Source organism: Rana temporaria, chromosome 4, assembly GCF_905171775.1.
Source record: "Rana temporaria chromosome 4, aRanTem1.1, whole genome shotgun sequence".
In the NCBI taxonomy this organism is placed as follows: domain Eukaryota; kingdom Metazoa; phylum Chordata; class Amphibia; order Anura; family Ranidae; genus Rana; species Rana temporaria.
The window spans coordinates 188,559,492-188,582,653 of record NC_053492.1 but is presented as its reverse complement, the minus strand read 5'-3'; the positions used below and the strand labels follow the sequence as shown (position 1 = coordinate 188,582,653).

The 23,162-nt window shown below is 40.5% G+C and overlaps 1 protein-coding gene across 2 annotated transcripts in view; it reads right to left on the bottom strand.

The window, feature by feature from the left end:
* Positions 1-23,162, bottom strand: part of LOC120936838 (probable cation-transporting ATPase 13A4) — a 123,718-nt gene that overhangs the window by 51,971 nt on the left and 48,585 nt on the right. For both annotated transcript variants that reach the window (XM_040349543.1, XM_040349542.1), the window contains exons 7-11: positions 19,827-19,961; positions 19,663-19,735; positions 14,552-14,683; positions 11,616-11,786; positions 6,995-7,152 (exon numbers count right to left, since the gene is read on the bottom strand). In XM_040349543.1, the coding sequence (XP_040205477.1) occupies positions 6,995-7,152; positions 11,616-11,786; positions 14,552-14,683; positions 19,663-19,735; positions 19,827-19,961 (669 nt within the window). The remainder of the gene's footprint in view (positions 1-6,994; positions 7,153-11,615; positions 11,787-14,551; positions 14,684-19,662; positions 19,736-19,826; positions 19,962-23,162) is intronic.

Sequence of the window (23,162 nt, the reverse complement as noted above, 5' to 3'; positions counted from 1 at the left end):
ACTGACACTTTTTAACCTGCCTGGCGGTCTTCACGAGTCTGACTCGGGGTTAGATTTTCCTGCTGCGAGCGGACACCCCGAGTCAGACTCGGGATCGCCTCGCTAGATCCACAGGCACAAGTTACTTACCTTGTCCCTGGATCCAGCGATGCCACCGCGCTGTGTGAGCGAGCAGGACCTCGCTCGATTCACACAGTGCCTCCGTGTGACGCCGATCTCCGTTCCCTGCGACGTTACGACGCACGGGGACGGAGAACGGCGCCAAATTCAAAAAAGTAAACAAACACCTTACATACAGTATACTGTAATCTTATAGATTACAGTACTGTATGTAAAAAAAACACACACCCCCTGTCCCTAGTGCTCTGTCCTGTGTCATGCATGTCATTTTATATAATAAAAACGTTTCTTTCTCCCTGCAAACTGTAGATTGTCCATAGCAACCAAAAGTGTCCCTTTATGTCAAAAATAGTTTTAGATCAGCTAAAAAACAGCGATAATAAATTATAATCACTTGCAGAATTGTGCGATAGCGATTTGTGGGGAAATTCGTCATAAAAAAAAAAAAATAATGACAGCAACAATTCTGCAACTGAGCAAATTTCAGTGATTTTGATTTGATTACATTATTGAATAATTTTTATTATAATTATATTATTATTTGTTATAATTATTTATAATTATTTATTATATTATAATTTATAATTTTGTTTTTAAAAAAATGTCATACCTGGGATGCCTATTAGAATCTTGTTTGGTCAGATTTAAGTGAGTTATTTCTAAAAATTACAGACCTACAATATAAAACGCCAAATTTCCTTGCAAATAATGGTACCGCTTTTAGCATGTTTTTTCTGACAGAATCATACCGCCAGGGAGGTTAAACAGCTTTTTTTTTTCCCTTTCTAAAGGCTAATTAAGGGGAGTGTTTAATTGTTAACAGGGGAGTGTCTAATTGTTAACAGGTGAGTATATAAGTGTCTGTAAAAACTCCATAAGAGCTGGCTCCTTGCTAAGATCTGGTGTGGAATTTCTGATCAGAAGTGGAATTTTTTGAATACAAGTGGAAGAGTTAAAAACCAGGAGTTGCTTTTAGCTGCTTTTAACTGTTTCTGCTGCAAGTGTTCAATTGTTTGTCTTTTTTTCTCTGACACTTTTTAAACAGCTTTTTTTTTTCCCTTTCTAAAGGCTAATTAAGGGGAGTGTTTAATTGTTAACAGGGGAGTGTCTAATTGTTAACAGGTGAGTATATAAGTGTCTGTAAAAACTCCATAAGAGCTGGCTCCTTGCTAAGATCTGGTGTGGAATTTCTGATCAGAAGTGGAATTTTTTGAATACAAGTGGAAGAGTTAAAAACCAGGAGTTGCTTTTAGCTGCTTTTAACTGTTTCTGCTGCAAGTGTTCAATTGTTTGTCTTTTTTTCTCTGACACTTTTTAAACAGCTTTTTTTTTCCCTTTCTAAAGGCTAATTAAGGGGAGTGTTTAATTGTTAACAGGGGAGTGTCTAATTGTTAACAGGTGAGTATATAAGTGTCTGTAAAAACTCCATAAGAGCTGGCTCCTTGCTAAGATCTGGTGTGGAATTTCTGATCAGAAGTGGAATTTTTTGAATACAAGTGGAAGAGTTAAAAACCAGGAGTTGCTTTTAGCTGCTTTTAACTGTTTCTGCTGCAAGTGTTCAATTGTTTGTCTTTTTTTCTCTGACACTTTTTAAACAGCTTTTTTTTTTCCCTTTCTAAAGGCTAATTAAGGGGAGTGTTTAATTGTTAACAGGGGAGTGTCTAATTGTTAACAGGTGAGTATATAAGTGTCTGTAAAAACTCCATAAGAGCTGGCTCCTTGCTAAGATCTGGTGTGGAATTTCTGACCAGAAGTGGAATTTTTTGAATACAAGTGGAAGAGTTAAAAACCAGGAGTTTAAAACAAGAGTTAAGACAGGAGTCTTCTAAAACTGTAAGTATCATCTTAATCTTCATACAAGTAATTATATTGTAACTGGGAAATGAGTGCTAGCAGGGTTGAAGGTTTTGCTCAGTGCACAGCGTGTCACATGTATGCAAAATTGGTGCAACAGCTCCAAGATGGATACCGCTGTGACAGATGTGAGCAGGTTGCCCTTCTGGAAGCTCGTATTAGAGATCTGGAGGAGCAAGTTGCAACACTGGGTAGAAATGACAACCTTGAAAGGGGTCCTCTGCTCGCTGAGCAAGTGGTCAGTAAGGTTGATGTGGAGGGTGGAGGGGCAAGTCAGGATTATCAGATAGGGAGATGGGTTAATGCAGTTAGAGGGAGTGGAAGGGGCGTGAAGAAAGGGAAGGCCAGTCCTGTATTTGTGCATCAAAACAAATTTGCCAAGTTGGGTGATGATGTGGAGGTGGCAAACACAGAGGTGGCAGCCCTAGATGTTACTGCTACCCCTAACAGCCGGGAGAGCAACCCATCTAGTAGAGGTGGGGAGGGGAGTGCAGGTAGGCCTAGACAGTTGGTGGTAATAGGGGATTCTATAATCAGAAGGACTGATAGAATAATTTGTCGCCAGGATCGCTTCAACCGAATGGTTTGCTGTCTCCCTGGTGCCAGGGTTCGGCATGTGGTGGACCGGGTGGATAAATTACTGGGAGGGGCTGGGCATGACCCAGCTGTCTTGGTCCACGTTGGAACCAATGACAGTATACATGGAAGGTGGAGGCTCCTTAAGAATCAATTTAAAGAACTAGGCTGCAAGATGAAGGGAAGGACCTCCAAGGTGATATTCTCTGAAATATTGCCTGTGCCATGCGCAACACAGGAAAGGCAGGGGGAGATTAGAGAGCTGAATGCATGGCTAAAGACCTGGTGTAGGAAGGAGGGATTTGGGTTTCTAGAGCACTGGGCTGACTTTTCATTGGGGTGCAACCTATATGCTAAAGACGGTTTGCACTTGAATGGAAGGGGGTCTGCTGTGCTGGGGGAGAGGTTTATGGGAATGCTGGAGGAGTATTTAAACTAGGATTGAGGGGGGAGGGTGAATTAGAATTACATCGAGCAGACAGGTCAGTTAGTGGTCAGACATTAATGGAGAGTGGAATGGGGATAGATGGGGGAAGGGTTATGGCAGGTGACAAGAACGTTCCCATGTTGCAAACAGCCATTGGAAATAATAGTGCCATTTGTACTACTATAAATTATATGAAAAACACCAGAGAAAAATGTAACAATACATGTAAGTGTTTGTTCACCAATGCCAGAAGTCTGCCAAGCAAAACAGGTGAGCTGGAAGCTCTGGTGCATGAGGAGAGCTATGATGTAATCGGTATTGCTGAAACTTGGCTTCAATCCTCTCATGACTGGGCTATTAATATTCCTGGCTATGCTCTCTTTCGGAAAGACAGGGTAAAAAGGAAAGGTGGAGGGGTCTGTCTCTATGTGAGAAGTGACCTCAAAGCAAGCGTGAAAGAGAACCTGGTTGATGGAGAGTGTGATGAGGCTGAAGCATTATGGGTGGAACTGCATACAGATGTGCGTAGTTCAAAATTAATCATTGGAGTTTGTTATAAACCACCCAATGTTAATGAGGAGGTGGAGACTCAGCTCCTTGCACAGATGGAAAGGGCTGCAAGGTCTGGGACGGTGATAATAATGGGGGATTTTAACTACCCAGAAATTGACTGGATTAATGGCACTTCTGGGACAGTTAAAGGACAAAAATTTAAAAACCTATTGCAGGACAATTTTATGGTGCAGTTTATTGAGGCCCCAACTAGGAATGATGCCCTGTTGGACCTGATAATCTCAAACCATGCAGAGCTTATTACTAATGTTCAGATAAAGGAACACCTGGGTAGCAGTGATCATAACATGATTTCATTTAATGTTAACTATAAGCAAGAAATACATACAGGAAATATTAAAACACTAAATTTTAAGAGAGCAAATTTTCCAAGGATGAGGGCTGCTCTCCAGGACTTGGACTGGGAGGGACTATTGGCACAGCTGAACACAGAACAGAAATGGGAATTCTTCAAAAAGACTGTGTGGAACCTCACTGCAAAGTATGTTCCCATGGGCAATAAGTTTAAAAGGCTAAAAATAAAACCTATGTGGCTCACGGTCAAAGTTAAAAAAGCTATAAACAATAAGAAAGTAGCTTTTAAAAAATATAAAAATGAAGGAACACTAGTGTTGTTTAAATGTTACAAAGAATATAACAGGATATGCAAAAAGGAAATCAAGGATGCAAAAATTCAAAACGAACGACAGATTGCAAAAGATAGTAGGACAAACCCCAAAAAATTCTTTAAATATATTAATAGTAAAAAGGTGAAGTCTGAGCATGTAGGCCCCTTACAAAATAATCTAGAGTGGGTGACTGGGGACAAAGAGAAGGCAAATTTATTAAATGTTTTCTTCAGCTCTGTGTATACAATGGAGCATGGGGGAGCTCATGTCCAAAATGGGGGTGGGAGTGACACAGCCTCAAATCCACAATGGCTCAAAAGTGATATGGTCCAGAAATATTTAGACAGAATAAAGGTGGATAAAGCACCTGGACCTGATGGCATCCATCCACGGATCCTAGGTGAGTTGAGCTCTGTCATTTCAAAGCCACTGTATCTAATATTTCGGGACTCATTAAAGACAGGAATAGTACCACTGGATTGGCGCAGGGCCAATGTGGTACCCATATTTAAAAAGGGAACAAAGTCTTTACCAAGTAACTATAGACCTGTTAGTTTAACTTCTATAGTTGGGAAGATACTGGAACGTTTTATAAAAGACCACATGGATGAGTTCTTGCTGGAAAAAAAACTATTTAAGCTGCAGACAACATGGATTCATGAAAGACAGAAGTTGTCAGACAAACCTGATTTCCTTTTATGAAGAGGTAAGTAAAACCCTGGACAGAGGCGTGGCTGTGGACGTGATATATTTGGATTTTGCAAAAGCGTTCGATACAGTTCCGCACACACGGCTCATGTGTAAGGTAAGGTCTACAGGATTGGATATATCAGTTTGTAAATGGATAGAAAACTGGCTGAAAGACAGAATTCAGAGAGTCGTGGTTAATGATTCTTACTCTGAATGGTCCAAGGTTATCAGTGGTATACCCCAAGGTTCAGTGCTGGGACCCTTACTTTTCAATATATTTATAAATGATATTGGGTCTGAGATCAAAAGTAACATTTCTGTCTTTGCAGATGACACCAAGCTATGCAGTGGAATAACGTCCTTGCAGGATGTCTCCAATTTACAAGCCGACCTCAATGCTCTGTCTAATTGGGCAACTAAGTGGCAGATGAGGTTTAATGTAGATAAATGTAAAGTTATGCACTTGGGGGCTAAGAATATGCATGCATCATACATACTAGGGGGAGTACAACTGGGGGGATCTGTAGTGGAGAAGGATCTGGGGGTTTTAGTTGATCATAAGCTCAATAATGGCATGCAATGCCAAGCTGCGGTTTCCAAAGCGAGCAAAGTCCTTTCTTGTATTAAGAGAGGTATGGACTCCAGAGACAGAGATATAATTTTGCCCCTGTACAAATCATTAGTAAGACCTCATCTGGAATATGCAGTTCAGTTTTGGGCACCAGTTCTCAAAAAGGACATCGGATAACTGGAGAAAGTGCAGAGAAGGGCAACCAAACTGATAAGAGGCATGGAGGAGCTCAGCTATGAGGAAAGATTAGAGGAACTGAATTTATTCACTCTTGAGAAGAGGAGAATAAGGGGGGATATGATCAACATGTACAAATATATAAGAGGTCCATACAGTGAACTTGGTGTTGAGTTATTCACTTTACGGTCAACACTGAGGACAAGGGGGCACTCTTTACGTCTAGAGGAAAAGAGATTTCACCTCCAAATACGGAAAGGTTTTTTCACAGTAAGAGCTGTGAAAAAGTGGAACAGACTCCCTCCAGAGGTGGTTCTGGCCAGCTCAGTAGATTGCTTTAAGAAAGGCCTGGATTCTTTCCTAAATGTACAGAATATAACTGAGTACTAAGATTTGTAGGTAAAGTTGATCCAGGGTAAATCCGATTGCCTCTCGGGGGATCAGGAAGGAATTTTTTCCCCTGCTGTAGCAAATTGGATCATGCTCTGCTGGGGTTTTTTGCCTTCCTCTGGATCAACTGTGGGTATGGAGTTGGGTGTATAGGATTTTACTGTGTTTTTTATTTTGTTTTTTTTATTTTTTGTGGTTGAACTGGATGGACTTGTGTCTTTTTTCAACCTGACTAACTATGTAACTATGTAACAAAAAATTGGGCTAACTTTACTGTTTAGTTTTTTTAATTCATTGAAGTTTATTTTTTCCAAAAAATTTCGTTTGAAAGATCGCTGCACAAATACAGTGTGACATAAAATATTGCAACATTCACCATTTTATTCTTTAGGGTCTCTGCTAAAAAAAAGTGTGTATGTATATATATATATATATATATATATATATATATATATATATATATAAACTTCATGGGTGCTAAGTAATTTTCTAGCGAAAAATACGGATTTTAACTTGCAAGCAACACATTTCAGAAATAGGCTTAGGCATGAAAGGGGTAATACAAGCAGATCTAGGGATATAAGTGACAAAAGGATGTCTTTTGTTTCACAAATTCATCCGTATTCTAAAAATATAAAAATTATTATTAAAAAAACATTGACCATTACTTAGGAATTATTTCCCAGAACTAGAATTTAGCTATCCCTCGTATTCCTTCTTATAGGATAGGACAGACAATTTATAATCATGTTGTACAATCAGATTTGAAAGGGTTTTTTTCTTTAATTTGGCGAATAAATAGCGCCACTTTTGTAAAAAAAATCTGCCACACGTCGGTAAAGTTACCAAAACGGGCGGTGAAGTTTTTTTTTGCGGTGCAGCCCATTTTAAAGGGCCATAGCACCAAAAATCTGTCCCTATTTCTCTATTCAATTCCACCTGGTATGCTTTGTCAACTGATTCGATTTTTTAGGCATATTTTCAGATGAACATACATAATGTACTTACCCCATTCATTTTGAACACAATTGCAGTATAGATGACCGCACACACAGCCACAAAGACAAGTACTGATAAAAACCTGAGAGCTTCTTTGTGCAGCTTTACATTAATAGGCTTGTTGTAGAGAATAAATCTTACAAGATCTCCCTTTGCTGTATTAAATCCTAAAATAAAAAAATCATTAGTATATTTAAACAATTACTGCAACTGTAAAAAGTCTTTGAACTATCAGTTATTGGACCCTTAGAACATGCAAAACTGGGCTATAAATTCAGCTATCTCAGTGATTCTAAAATAAACCTGTTACAACACTTGTGCAAATATCAATTTTTTTTGCACATGGGAATCTGGTATGATGAACACCAAAAAGTAAAACCACATAATACCTTGTTGCCTATGTACAAATATCTAATGTATAGATCTAAGCACTCAGTAGTCTTTACTAGTTTCTGTTGGTAGTCCACGAGCAAACCAAGGGTTTGATTATCATTATGCATGCTATTCTGGCACTGTACATTTTTCATGTTTGATACTAATATTTGCCCAACCTACTGCCTGCAAAACCGTGTTTATATTGAAATATTAGCCATTAGTCTGTCTGTAGTTTGACTTTGATTTAAACCAGGAATTACTAAGGTCAAATAGGAAACAGGAAGTTCCATATTTAACACTGTCATTCAAATCAGGAATATAACAGTTCTTTTAATCTTTGGTTAGATTCTGGCCACACAATTTCAGATGCTGCTTAGACAAGATTAAAGTGCATCACTCAGCAAAACTTTCTTTTGTTTTTTGATGTGGGTAAGGGTTAAGCCCTTTGTCTAATTCTTAAAAATGATAGACTCTGACAATTGGTCATCTGCATTTGGTGATTTAAGCGGTCCACACCTGGATGGATGTTGTGTTTAATTTTCACTATGGAGATTTCTCTTCTTTCTTCCCCATAACTATCTGCTGTTCAATTGGGGAGAGAAACTGACGGGTGGATACAGTCAAATATCAGCAGAGTGGAGAGTGGATCTTCCTAATATATAAACACTGCCTTATTGCTGGTTTATAATCTGACCACCCATAGCCTCTGGTAAGTTATTTTAGGACTTTATTGAAGAAGAAGCACATCAGATATTTGAACACAGGAACTGTTGGATCAAGTTTTTTTTCGTTGAAGATTGGAATTTGGATTTTGTTTGGCTGCACACATGCATTTGGAGATATTTTATATATATATGTATTTTTTTGGGGGGGGGGGGGTTCTTAAACTTTTGCAATTTGGGACACTCTTTTCATTTATTATATTTATTTACTTATTTATATTATATTTATTTACTCTTTTTATTTATTATATATTTTTTTAGTTTTAAAAATATATTCATACAGTATATACACTTTTCTGTCAGCACTGATTAGCAGTTAGTTGTAGTTATTAGATTTCTCTTGCAAAGAAATCTTCATATTGTAATATTGTGGTGATACCCATATTGATTGACACACATAATATATATTCACACTTGCACTTTATGTTTATATAGACACATACATAGTGTTCTAGCATTGTACTTTAGCATTATGCACTAAAAATATTAAATATGTATTTAATAGAGGTAGAAAATTGATAGGAAGATGCTGATACATTTATATATATATATATATATATATATATATATATATATATATATATATATATATATATATATATATATATATATACAATTAAGAGGAGTCATTGTTGATTTTAAAAATGGTTTATGTAATTGTGGACTTTCAATAGATTTGTGCTCTTTTTTGTTTATTTGCTCATTACTTGGTGTAGCCTCATCTTTTATATTTCACAAAAATATGATGATATTTAGCATCTGTTTTCACTGAAATTAACTTTAGCTTATTAGGTTTTAAATAATCTTCAGGCCTAAAATGTGCATTTAAACATGTGTGCAAAAGAGAAAAATGGCTCCGGCAGCAAAAGGATTAGTTGGTATACTGTACAGGGTGTGTTCAAGCAGTTAATATCCAATTGATACATTGTGCACATATAGGGTACTAGCTGAATACCCGGCGTTGCCCGGTCTTCCTATCTTAACCTTTTGGGGAGGAAAATCATAGTAATATAAATATACCCATCTTTTATATAAGGGTGTAGGTAAGGGTTAATTTAACTGTCATATATTTTTATTTGGCATATAAGTAATATGTGTACCAGGTATTATTGAAATATCTCCAGGCGTACAGAAGTTATGTGGGAACATACATTTCCCATTGATTTGCATGGGACTTTAAACAAAAACCCCGACCCTCACAAATGGGGGTAGTTAAGGGATAGATTAACTATCCTATAGTTTAAGTGGTAATATAAGTAACATGTGACCAAGTGTTATCGAAATATCTACAGCCGTTTGGAAGTTATGAAGTAACATGTATTTCCCATAGAGTTGAATGGGACTTTAAAGGAAAACCCCGACCATGGCAAATGGGGGTGGGTAAGGGTTAAATCACCTATCCTATGTTTGTTGCTGACATATAAGTAACATGTGTGCCAAGTTTCATGTTAATATCTTTAGCCGTTTGGACGTGATGCTGGAACATACATACATACATACATACACACACACACACGTTGAGTTTTATATATATAGATTATCTCAGCAGCACAATCACATTTGTCATCTACATTTCTTTGTTATCTACATCTGGTGATTTGAGGTGATACACACCTGGAAGGATGCTGTTTTAGGCTGGGTTCACACTGTTGCCGCATGTGGCGGACAGCAGGGGTCCGGTGCATGCTAGTTCACCTATTCACGCCCGATTTCATCCCGAATTTTGGGCTGAAATGAAACCTGAAACGCACCAAAAAAGGCACACGTTTTTCAGGCACACCAGACCCGCTGCGGAGATATGTGAATCGGCTCCATAGAGAGAGAATTGAATGTGGGGAAACGTGCATTCAATTTGCATAGGTGTGAACCCGGCCTTAAGGGAAATTTTCACTTTAGTCGTTTTCCTCCAACCTCTGCTGGGTTAGAGCAAGGGAAATCTCTCTCATGATACACAGACAGAAAAAAAGTAAACTTGCAGGGGTTTAAACCCATCCCCTCTCTATCCCAATACATATATACATACATACATTTTAAGGAAAGAAAGCCATGCCTACATTTTTTCATGCATGCTAAAGCCCCTGTCAATCACCTTTTTGCAAAGTTTAAGTAGAAAAGAAAAGTCACAAAAATTAGGAGATACCCAAAATCCACCCTAATGTTTTTATAACGAAAACATATATGTAGCGCCTCATTATTTTTTAGAACTGGTGCTATTGAAATTTAGAGGGGGTCAGAGTTAAGTGACTCTGACCATTGTAAATTAGTTCAAATTTGGAGCTTCTGCCCCAGCTTGGCTGTGCTGTGGGCTCATGCTCTTGTTCCTGGGGTGCAGTTCCAACCCAGGTCGGCAGGTGGCAGCAGTGGATTCAAGGACTGGATACTTTTCCCCAGCAGCCTTTCAGGAGGAGGCTTCCTCGCTGTGCATGCTGGGAGGGGTATTTATGGGGCAGACGCCATTTTCCTGGGTCTTCACCTCGTGTGGCGCCCACCTTCAGGGTAGCCATTCAACGGCGCCCCGGCAAATGGCCTTCCGGGCCGGGGGGGACGTGCTACGCAGAGATCCTGGCTTCAGGACCACATTGGCCCGGAGCATTTGATCTGCCGCTTGGGACTCAGTAATTGACTGGGTCCCCACCTAAAGAGGTCCTGGGCTGTCCGTCCTGTTGGAGGAAGCTGTTCGGTGGAGTCTGCCTGAGGAGTGGCAAGAGAGGCTGGTGTTCCAATAGGGGCCTGACCATCCATCAGGGACCAAGGGAACCGGACACTGAGGCCTCGTACACACGAAGCTTGCTGGGGTTTTTTTTTGCCGAGGAAACCGGTCGTGTGTACACTTTGACAAGGAAATCAACGAGGATCTCGTCGGGCCAAAAAGAAAGCATGTCTTCTTTTTCCCCGACGGGAATGGGAAAATTTGGCTCGCCGAGATCCTCGGCGTATTCACATTGAACTCGACGAGCAAAACGATGTGTTTTTCCCGTCGAGTTTCTCGGCCGTGTGTACGAGGCCTGAGAGGCTGGATTTTGGTCGTCTATTAGTCGGTAACCTAATCTAAACTACCTGAAGAAGATCCAGGTGTTAAGTCCAGTCAGGGGGACTTCGTACCACTATTTTCTGCGACCATTGGGAGGGTTTGTGCAGAGACTTAACCCCAAGTTCAAGTGTCATTCTGGCTGCCAGCCTTGTGAGAGAGGCCTTTCCAGGTGCGCTATACCCAATTCCGTCTGGAGTGGCGAAGTGAAAGTTTGTCGTTGGAAGCAGGACTGTTTCCCTTTTACCTACACCTGAATCTGTGTTCTCCATCTCTGCTATTCTTCTATTCTTCACCAAGTTCAACTGCTTTACTTTGTTGGGTAAATAAAAGCACAAGATAAAGACACCTGCTGGACATTCCATTACTACGGCTCTCATCAACTACCCTAGACGGCGGAGTCACAGAGGTAACATGCCACCCAAAACAAACCAGCAGCTCCTCCGGGGGTAGTGCTACATGTATATATAGAGAATTTTACAAGAATAACTCATATATAGCATACCAGTTTGTAGGACAACAGCTTTAACAAGATCTTGCCCATTTCCCTTTGTCTGGATCACTTCAGTTCCACAAAACAGCACATGTCTCTTATAGTCATCACCGCTGTGTGCCATCCATGGAATGGAGTTGTCAATATTTGGAAGAGGTGTTTTTGTCACTGGAATACTTTCTCCTAAAGGAGGAAACATGCTAAAGGTCAATAAGGTGACTTTACATTTGTGGTTCCACGTTCAATGTATGTATTGTGAATAAATAATGTAATTTAACAAAAATATGGGCAAGGGACAGTAAGAGACCATAATTCTGAACCAGGAACATGTAATTTTGACCTAGGATACAGTATTTTCCTTGGCCGTTGCACGGATGTACAGGCATATGCAGACACTGTGAAATAAGGAACATGCATCTGCACCCACACAGATGTTAAATAGGAAGTTACGGCTGTGTCTATGTGGCTATGTGCCGCAATAGACATGAATGAGACTGCCTGCATGTAGATGCATGGAACACCTATGCATTCATGTGAGATAACACAGCCCTTTGCACCGATGTACACTTAAAGGGGTTGTAAAGGTATATATATTCTTTCTTTTAAATAACAAACATGTCATACTTACCTTCACTGTAAGTTCGTTTTTCACAAAGTGTCCCCGATCCTGGTCTTCTGGGGTCCCTCTGCGGCTGTCTCGGCTCCTCCCCGCAAGAGCTAACCCCCTTCTTGGGAAGCGCTCTCCCAAGGGGGTTAGCTTGCGGGCACGCTCCCGTGATATAGCCGGCGGCATTAGCCGCCGACTGTATCACTCGGCCCAGCCCTCCAGCGCGCCGCATCATTGATTTGATTGATGGCAGCCGGAGCCAATGGCTGCGCTGCTATCAATCTTCAATGACGAGCCACCTCAAGCTGGGGGAAACCATTGCGGGAACAAGCCCACGGAGTTTTGTGGCTTAGGTAAGTAAAACGGGGGGGCTGGGGGGCCCGAGATTGTAAGGTGTTTTTTCACCTAAATGCATAGGATTCATTAAGATGAAAAAACACGATGCTTTACAACCCCTTTAAGTATGTGAACAAGTAATGCTGACCCAGGAGGTTGCACATACTAGTAGAGGTGTATGTATCACAAGATAGTCATGGCAAAATGACCAATCATTTGGTAAGAAAACAGCAACATGTTCAAACATGACTATGTATACAGTGATGAGCACAGCTCTGGTAGTGTACATACAGCTGGTTTACTGTCAAATGTGGTTTGCTAAGCAGCACACTCAGCACCATTTCAATGTATGCTGGCTATGTAAAGAAGTAACTGTATTCAAAATAGGATTCTCTCTACTTTTTTGGAGAGTTATCTTACATGTTTAGCTTTTTTTGCATTTACAAAAAAATATATACATTATGCATACTGATGTCACTGACTACAAAAAGTCACGTCTAATTGACTATTTGCTGTATAGTAGTAGAGTCCAACTCATCTGGTAAGCGTGTTTATACCTACCTTACACCTGATGTGATTGTGATGTCCATAGATTTCTACAGACAACTTGATCACCTTCTTTCCAATCATTGGACATCAGTCCACTCCATGCACTGCACCAACTTTTCCATTGAAGTTCACTCAATGGTTTGGCTAGAGACTGTTTATCCAATGCTGTGATTCCAGACTTTTGCAACGTTTTATCACATTGTAAACCTTTTCTCCAGGTTACCTATATATTGGGTATCTCCTCTTTATGTGCACATTTATTATTAAGTTGTTGCCTCACATGGTAATTTTTATGGTATTTTTTGTATTTATTAGCGCTACATTTTTTATTTATCATTTTCATTGGCTTTGTTTGTTTGTATGTAGCTGCTTATTTTCACCCATTTAGAGTTAGCGCAGTTTTTCTCCATTTTTTAACTGTTTAGGGATCCCTGATATTGTCTCTCAGAAGGGGCTTATCACAAAACAGCTTAAAGTGATACTAATGTCTATACTAAAGTTTGTTTTGGTTAAAAATAACATACATGTCATACTTACCTGCTCTGTGCAGTGGTTTTGCACAGAGCAGCCCAGATCCTCCACTTCTCAGGTCCCTCGCAGGGGCTGCTGGCCCCTCCCTCCTGCCCAGTGCCCCCACAGCAAGCAGCTTGCTATGGTGGCACCTGAGCTGCTTTGTGTGTCCGTTCAGACATGGAGCCGCAGCCCGGCCCTGCACCGCTCTCTACTCAGTGGCTCACTAATTTTAATTGACAGCAGCGGGAGCCAGTGTCTCTGCCATTTAGAAGGGAGAGTCCTGAACAGATGAGTCTCTCCTGCAACGTGGCTGTGCTGGAGAAGGCTCAGGTAAGCATTAGGGGGGTTGAGGGGGCCAGTTGCACACAGAAGGTTTTTCATTTTAATGCATAGAATAAAAACTAAATAATCTGCTGTCTTTTATCTTACATTGCCTACATATCCCTGACACTTCTGGTTTAAAAAAATGAAGAACCTTTAGGAGTTTGATACCAGAACACTTATATTTTATATATATATTCTTGCATACCACACATTGGGAAGACTTGGCTGCTGTTTTCAAGATTTAATCCGATTGTGGTAAAGTTATAGAGTGTTTGAGGATTGTCTCCCATTGCCCATTTTTAGGCTGACATTTAACACACATATTCTTAATGTAACATATCTATATATGATCCACAAAATCAACCATATTTGAATGGTCAGGCCAATGCATACTGCAAATATGGATTGCATTGAACAAGAGTGCACAATTTAGTTGGAATATTAACTGATTTCATTAACTTCTGATTTCAAGTACACAAAGACTAACCGGCAATGCAAGCTTGCCAGTTCACGGCAATCTCTTCCTGTGAATTTCTTTTTAGATTTTCCTTTTTAATCAGGCACACTGGCTGTAATACAACTTGTTTAATGGAGCTGCTTCTAAATACTAGTTACCTACCGGTTAACATTGCTTCATTCAAAGTGCATCCACCACTTAATAATATGGCATCACATGGCAGAAAAAGTTTGTTTCTACCTAGTACAATAACATCTCCAGGGACCAAAGACTGGGACTGCACTTCTTCAACCTCTGGAAAAAAAAACATGTCAATTCAGTGAAAGGTCCTCTTTCATAAAAAAGAAAAAACAAAACATTTTAAATCTGAACTTCAGGCAGATATTACAACTTTAATGAATGCAGTTGTGTATTTATTTCAAATATGAATTTCATGCAAATAGAGGAGGTTTCTGAATTTGACTTTACTTCAGCCCCTTGTCATCCAATGAACATTATACAAGTGGAAAAACGGAAATATTTGTTTTGTTTAGTTTTGAATAGATTTGTTATGTTACTAATTTTGTTTTGTTATATAATTTGTTTAGTTTGGTTTCAGGATTCATTTAGTTTTGTTTTGTTTTTGTTAAAATGTGTTTTGTTTTCATTAAAAATTGTTTTCTTTATACATTTTCGAATGAATTCCAACTTTTCAGAACGATTAGGATTCAGATCTGCCGAAAAGCGGTTGACTGATTCAAATTCTGTGTAAAGAAATAGCTGTTTTTTAAGCAGCATGTCCTTAACAGGAATGAAACCCACTGACAGATGAATGTAAAAAAAACAATGCCTGCAATTGCCTGGCAATAGAAAAAAGTAAATGGCTTGGCGTACCACCCAAAATCCATACCAGACCGTTATCCAGACATGCAGCCTGGCAGGTCAGGAAAGGAGGCGGGATGAGCTAACCCCCCCAAATATACTAGGACACAAGCCCTCAACATGGGGGGGTGGGTGCTTTGGGGCAGGGGGTGCTCTTTCCCCTCACCCCAAAGCACCCTTTCCCCATGTTGATGGGGACAAGGGCCTCTTCACTAGTGTTGCTCACGAATATTCGTATTGCGAATATTCGGCTCGAATATGGCATATTCGAGTATTTGCGATATATTTCGAATTTCGCGGTGAATATTCGCTATTCCGAATATTCACATTTTTTCAATTTTATTTTTAAAACAGATCACATCCTATCGACGTCTAAAAGCATTGCTGGTATGATTAGAGACCCTGGACCGAGTAGCTAAGCTGAGGCGATCCTTTTATGTTGCCGAATTAAAAAAAAAAAAATTGCGAATTTTCGCTAATGCTCATGCGAAAATGATTGCGAATTTTCGATAACTGTGGTAGGAGAACTCTGATTGTCTCTGATGCAAAAGGGGGGGGGGGGCATTGTGTATGTTTTTGTTATGAATATTTGTATGTTTGATATTATTTTTTTTTGTAAGAAGGAAAAAATTGCGCATACCTTAAAAAAAGGGGAGAATACAGCAGCAACTCAAAAATGTTATACAACATAAATTAATACAAGACAGAAAATGGAGTCGCTCTACAAGAATAAAAAATATGTCTAGTGACAAGACATGTGGGCAAATTATAAAATAAGGAAGCGCAAATAACTTGTGAAATACACAGTGAAACAAATATATAAAGAAATATAGTCCCAATAATAGAAAAATAATCTTTCATAAAAATGTCTTTGATATGTGAAGTGAAAAAAAGTCCAAAGCATGCAGCATGAACGTGTTCAATCTTCAAGGTGTTTGATTGACAAACGGCTGTGACAGATGGATAGAGTAAGGCCCCATACACACCATAGAATCTATCCGCAGATAAATCCCATCAAATGGGTTTCTGCGGATAGATCCTATGGTGTGTACACGCCAACGGATATTTATCCGCAGAGAAATCTCCCCTGGGATGGATTTCCAGCAGATGGATATTTGCTGACATGCTCAACAAATCCATCTGCTGGAATCCATTCCAACGGATGGATCCGCTCGTCTGTACAGACTTACCGGATCCATCCGTCTAAAGGGATTCCCCGCACGCGTCGTAATGATTTGACGCATGCGTGGAATTCCTTATATGACAGCGTCGCGCCCGTCGCCGCGTCATAATAGCGGCGACGGCGCGACACGTCATCGGCAGAGGATTTCAGCGCGGATTTCAATGCGATGGTGTGTACACGCCATCGCATAGAAATCCTCTGAAATCCTCGAGAGGATTTATCCGCGGATACGGTCCGCTGGACCGTATCTGCGGATAAATCCTCTCGTGTGTATGGGGCCTGAAGAATCACCACCAATGCAAAACACTTTTTATTTTGTATTGTAAAATATCAAGAATATTCTGAGCCAATCAGAGTGCTCCTTCCGCATTTGCCGAATATTCGCAATTATTTTGTATTGTAAAATATCAAGAATATTCTGAGCCAATCAGAGTGCTGCTTCCGCATTTGCCGAATATTCGCAATTATTTTGTATTGTAAAATATCACGAATATTCTGAGCCAATCAGAGTGTTCCTACAGCATTTGTCGAAATTGCGCAGTAAATATCGCATTCGCATTTTGCGAAATTTCGAAAAAATATCAAGAATATTCTGAGCCAATCAGAGTGCTCCTACCGCAGTTATCGAAATTTCGCAATTATTTTCGCATTCACAATAGCAAAAATTCGCAATCATTTCATTTCGATAAAATATCACGAATATTCGAATTTAGCGAATATATCTCGAATATTCGACTATATATTCGAGATATATCGCGAAATCGAATATGGTGTATTCTGCTCAACACTACTCTTCACGACAACCCTGGGCTGTGGTTGTTGGGGTCTACAGTCAGGGGGGCTTATGGAAATCTGGAAGCCCCCTTTAACAAGGACCTAGCATGTACCAGTCTGTGACATGAGAAGAGGGCTCTGCCACTGGGTGCCACTGGGTAATGTAGCCAGGTGTTCACCATACTCATTCACATAGGGGGGCTGGGATCTGGGGGTCCCCTTGTTAACCACTTAAGGACTGCCCAAGGCCGATATACGTCGGCAGAATGGCACGTCTGGGCACAGGCACGTACAGATACGTCGCCTTTAAGAGCCCAGCCGCTCGCGCGCCGCCAACACGCGCACGCGACCTGGTCTGAAGCTCCGTGACCACGCCCGTGGGACCCGCAGACCTGATTGCCGCCAGTGTCCCACGATTGGTCACAGGAGCTGAAGAACGGGGAGAGGTGTGTGTAAACACAGCTTCCCCGTTCTTCACTGTGGCAATGTCAGTGATTGTCTGTTCCCTGATATAGGGAAAGACGATCACTAATGTCACACGTCCAACCCCGCCTCCCTACAGTTAGAAACACATATGAGGTCACACTTAACCCCTTCAGCGCCCCCTAGTGGTTAACTCCTAAACTGCAATTTATCATTTTCACAGTAATCAGTGCATTTTTATAGCACTTTTCGCTGTGAAAATGACAATGGTCCCAAAAATGTGTCAAAATTGTCCGATGTGTCCGCCATAATTTCGCAGTCATGAAAAAAAATCACTGATTGCCACCATTATTAGAAAAAAAATATTAATAAAAATGACATAAAACTATCTCCTATTTTGTAAACACTATAAATTTTGCGCAAATCAATCGATAAACGCTTATTGCGATTTTTTTTACCAAAAATATGTAGAAGAATACGTATCGGCCTAAACTGAGGAAAAAAAATGTTATATATATTTTTTGGGGATATTTATTATAGCAAAATGTAAAAAATATTGCATTATTTTTCAAAATTTTCGCTATATTTTTGTCTATAGCGCAAAAAATAAAAACCGCAGAGTTGATCAAATACCACCAAAAGTAAGCTCTATTTGTGGGAAAAAAAGGATGCCAATTTTGTTTGGGAGCCATTTTGCACGACCGCGCAATTGTCAGTTAAATTGACACAGTGCCGAATTGCAAAAACTGGCCAGGTCCTTTACCTGCATAATGGTCCGGGTCTTAAGTGGTTAATGGAGGCTTCCAGATTCTGATAAGCCCCTCACCCACAGACCACCACAACCACCAGCCATGGTTGTGGGGATGAGGCCCTTGTCACGATCAAAGCACCCACCCCCCATGTTGAAGGCAAGTGGCCCTGTATGGTTCAGGAGGGGGAGCGCTCGCTTGTCCCCCCCTTTCCTGACCTGCCAGGCTGCATGCCCGCATAAGGGTCTGGTATATATTTTGAGTGGACTCCATGTAATTTTGGCATTGTTCCCCTTAAAATTGTGGCGTGGTTCCTCTTAGAATCTATATCAGACCTGAAGGGCCTGGTATGAACTGTGGGGGGGGGGGGGGGGTTTGGGACACCATGCCATTTAAAAAAATAAAAATAAGATTATTGCTGGCAATTGTATTGTATTGCCGGAATTTCATTTCATGCATTTTTTTAAATGTGATTTGACTCATTTATTTCTTTAGAAATTCCATTTTTGCTGCAGCATGTTCTGTAAATGCTACAGATGCGCCATTTTACACTTACAATCAGACTAAGGGGACCACCCAGGAACTATATTTAAAGGAATGTTTTATTTTTATTGTTTCACTTAAAGTGGGAACTCTTTTCTATTGCTCCGTCGGAGGAACGTCAATCAACTAGGTCCAGCAAGACTCGTATCCGGAAGCCGAGGGATGAACCGGCGATATGCGATATGATCGAGGTATGTACGAAAAAAAAAAAAAAAGCCAGCCTACCCGCAGTGTAAGCAGTCTTCTGAATGTATTGTTAGAAATTTGTTTTAGGGGGAACCACCCCTTTAACAACCAGCTATATCTTCACACAGAATTTGAAATGGACGATCATTTTTTGAAAGATCCGAATTCTAATTATTCTGAAAAAACAAAACTTTTTAATAGATTTCAAATAATTTTTTTACTATTTTTTACTATTTTATTTGGAAAATAACCAAATATAACCAATAACCAAAAATTTGTCCGAATTTGTATTTGGACCAAAACGAATTTCACGTCTACTGAACATCAACATTCAGACTTGGAGAGGAAAGCACAGTACTGACCAATCAGGGACCTACATGCACATATGCTGACAAGGAACATACTAAGAAGATGAGGTTCTTTCACTGTCCAGTGTTTCATTGGTGTGTTTAGATGTAACTGGATAGACATTTATTAGTATACAAATGTGTTTATTTGTTCATTTGTATTAGTAATCGAGTCCTTACATATGTCTATCACTCTATCACTGTTACCTCCATTTTTGTGAAGCACTGTAACCATAATGCTGTTATTGAATGAAGACATTTTGTGTAGTTTGACAGATTGCTAAAGGAAAAACATAGGATGAAATCTATAGTTATTTTTAGTGTATAATCAAAAAAAAAAACATTGAAAAACTAATTGAAAACATACGTACCTTTCTTAGATTATATACAGTTGCAGAAATGGACAGGAAAGTCATCAATAAAATAGCTAAGCTATATTCATAGTATGCTGTAGCAATCCATATGCTTAAAGAGTAAACTTGAAAAACATAAAATGGGTTGAAAACCTGTAAAATACAAGACTTAATAAATTAGCACATTGTTTTTCTATCACAACTGTGAAATTATTGTTAAATATATTATTTGTATTACTCTCAACTGTAATTCCTATCCAACCAACCATTTACTGTTTTTGTACAGCTGAGTAAAGATATTATACTGACCATACAGATATCTCACTACCACCATTAATGACACGGTTGTGCCTGAAAGTGCACATAATTGGCAGGAGTTCTTGGTCTTCTCTCAGATGAGAGTTATGACTGCCAGTTGCTGATCTCTGCTCTTTCCCTTCAGTGCTCCCTGGTGTGCCCAGCTGGAGAAGAGGGGAGGGGGGGGGGCGTCTGGTTTCCAGTTCTCAGCCATACGCTGATAGGCAGAGCCAGCTGGCAATCAGGCATCTAGGTGGATCCTACAATATGGTTGGGATCCTTCCGCCTGGAGCGGCTCAGTGAAGTAAGCCGACAGCAGGCTAAATTAGTCCACTCTTGGCTGATTCCGGGTCACAGGAGAAAATAAGTAAGTGCACAACTGTTACCCAGAAGAGAAGTATGGTCAAAAAATCTGTGGCCACACATCTCTTTTACCCCTTAATCCCTGGACCATTTTGTAGCTAAAGGACCAGGCCCCTTTTTGCGATTTGGCACTGCGTCGCTTTAACTGACAATTGCGTGATCGTGCGACAAGGCTCCCAAACAAAATTGACGTCCTTTTTTCCCCACAAATAGAGTTTTTTTTGGTGGTATTTGATCACCTCTGCGGTTTTTGTAGGACAGGTCAGGCCAGTGTATGTAGGACAGGTCAGGTCAGGTCAGTGTATGTAGGACAGGAAAGGTCAGTGTATGTAGGACAGGTCAGGCTAGGTCAGGTCAGTGTATGTAGGACAGGTCAGGCCAGTGTATGTAGGACAGGTCAGGTCAGTGTATGTAGGACAGGTCAGGTCAGTGTATGTAGGACAGGACAGGTCAGTGTATGTAGGACAGGACAGGTCAGTGTATGTAGGACAGGACAGGTCAGTGTATGTAGGACAGGACAGGTCAGTGTATGTAGGACAGGACAGAACAGGTCAGTGTATGTAGGACAGGACAGGTCAGTGTATGTAGGACAGGTCAGTGTATGTAGGACAGGACAGGTCAGTGTATGTAGGACAGGACAGGTCAGTGTATGTAGGACAGGACAGGTCATTGTATGTAGGACAGGACAGGTCAGTGTATGTAGGACAGGACAGGTCATATCAGTGTATGTAGGTCAGGACTGGTCAGGCCAGTGTATGTAGGTCAGGACAGATCAGTGTCAGTGTATGTAGGACAGGTCAGTGTATGTAGGGCAGGACAGGTCAGACCTGTGTATGTAGGTCAGGACAGTGAATGTAGGTCAGGACAGGTCAGGCCAGTGTATGTAGGTCAGGTCAGGTCAGTGTCAGTGTATGTAGGACAGGTCAGTGTATGTAGGACAGGTCAGTGTATGTAGGTCAGATCAGTGTATGTAGAACAGGTCAGGCCAGTGTACGTAGGTCATGTGTCAGAAACAACCCTGAAAGACATGCTAGTGTGCCTAAGAGCTTTCTTGCATGCTGATCTCATGCAGTGTGTAACTGACATACATACACACACTGACTTGTGTGTCTGTGTGTACTGACACGTGCGTTAGTGTGTGTACTGACACATGCGCGCGTAGGTCAGGTAAGTCGCACCACCCCCCCCCCCTGGTTCCGGCCTTGGGCTGAAGCCCCTGGTCTTTTTGCCGCCTAGCAACACCCCTGGTGCCCGGCTTTGAAAAATCGGTGATCCCCTGCAGTAGGTCCCCCGGACAACAAACTTTGCACACTTGTAGAGGAAGAGTGGGGCTGCATGTGTGCCAAGTTTGGCTGGTATCGGGTCCCCAAAGTCTGGGAGATCAGGCGCAAAATTGTGACCCGAGTATAAGGTGAGGGGGGCATTTTCAGCACAAAAAAATGCATATACGGTAACTTATGCCGCGTACACACCATCACTTTATGTGATGAAAAAAAATGACGTTTTTAAAAACGTCACTTTAATTGACTGTGTGTGGGGGAAAACGTAGTTTTATGTCTTGTAAAAAACGACCAAAAAAAATTGAAGCATGCTTCAATTTTATGTGTCGTTTTTCAAAAGTGCACTTTTTACTTCACAGAAATTGACCGTGTGTAGCAAAAAACGTCGTTTTCTAAGACGTTTTTTCATCCACGCATGCCCAGAAGCTACTTATGAAGCAAGCTTCAATGGTAAAACGTGGTGGAACGTAACCTCACTTTGCAAGATCATTGTGAGAAAACGATGGTGTGTAGGCAACTTCGTCTTTGAAAATTTAAGTTTAAAAAACGTCATTTTTTACTTCACAGAAAGTGTCGTTTTTTTTCATCACATAAAGTGATGGTGTGTACGCGGCATTAGAGTTTTTTGTAAGACAAACAACATTCGTTTATAAATTTTGTCTTGCTAAATGAGCGATGTCTTGAAATACAAGTAGCGTCATTTCATAACTAAGTGTAAAAGAGAAGAGAGGAGCCTCTAAGTGTAGCATAATGGGTACATTTAACTACATCAGCCCCAGACTATTTGGCTGCCCAAAGACCAGAGCATTTTATCATGACTGTGGCATTATGGCGGACACATCGGACACTTTTGGTGATATTTTGGGACCATTCACATTTATACAGCGATCAGTGCTATAAAAATGATTACTGTGTAAATGACCCTGGCAGTGAATGGGTTAACCAGAAGGGGGCGCTGAAGGGGTTAAGTGGGTCCTAGGGATATGTTCTAACTATAGGGGGGATGGGCTATGTGTGACATGACGCTGATCACCGCTTCTGATCACATGAAGCTGTGATCAGTGTCCTGTCATTATGCAGAACGGGGGAATGATTGTTTACATCAGCATTTCCCCATTCTTCCTCTCTGAAAGCACAATTTGTGCTCTGATAACTGTACAGTTTTAACGTCACAACCTTACTCACATATTTTGTAGTCACAAGATTGTCACAGTAAACAACATAAGTGGTTTCATTTTTTCTACTATTCCGATGATGCTAATAAAAAATTTAGTTTCTGACATATTTCACCAATGAGTTATGGAAAAGTAATTTGGAATTTTGGGCCTCTCTTTAGTCAGCCATACTATATATAACCCAATATTTGCACATAAATCCTGAACAGAGCATTTGCTTTGTTCTTTTGCTGGCTTCA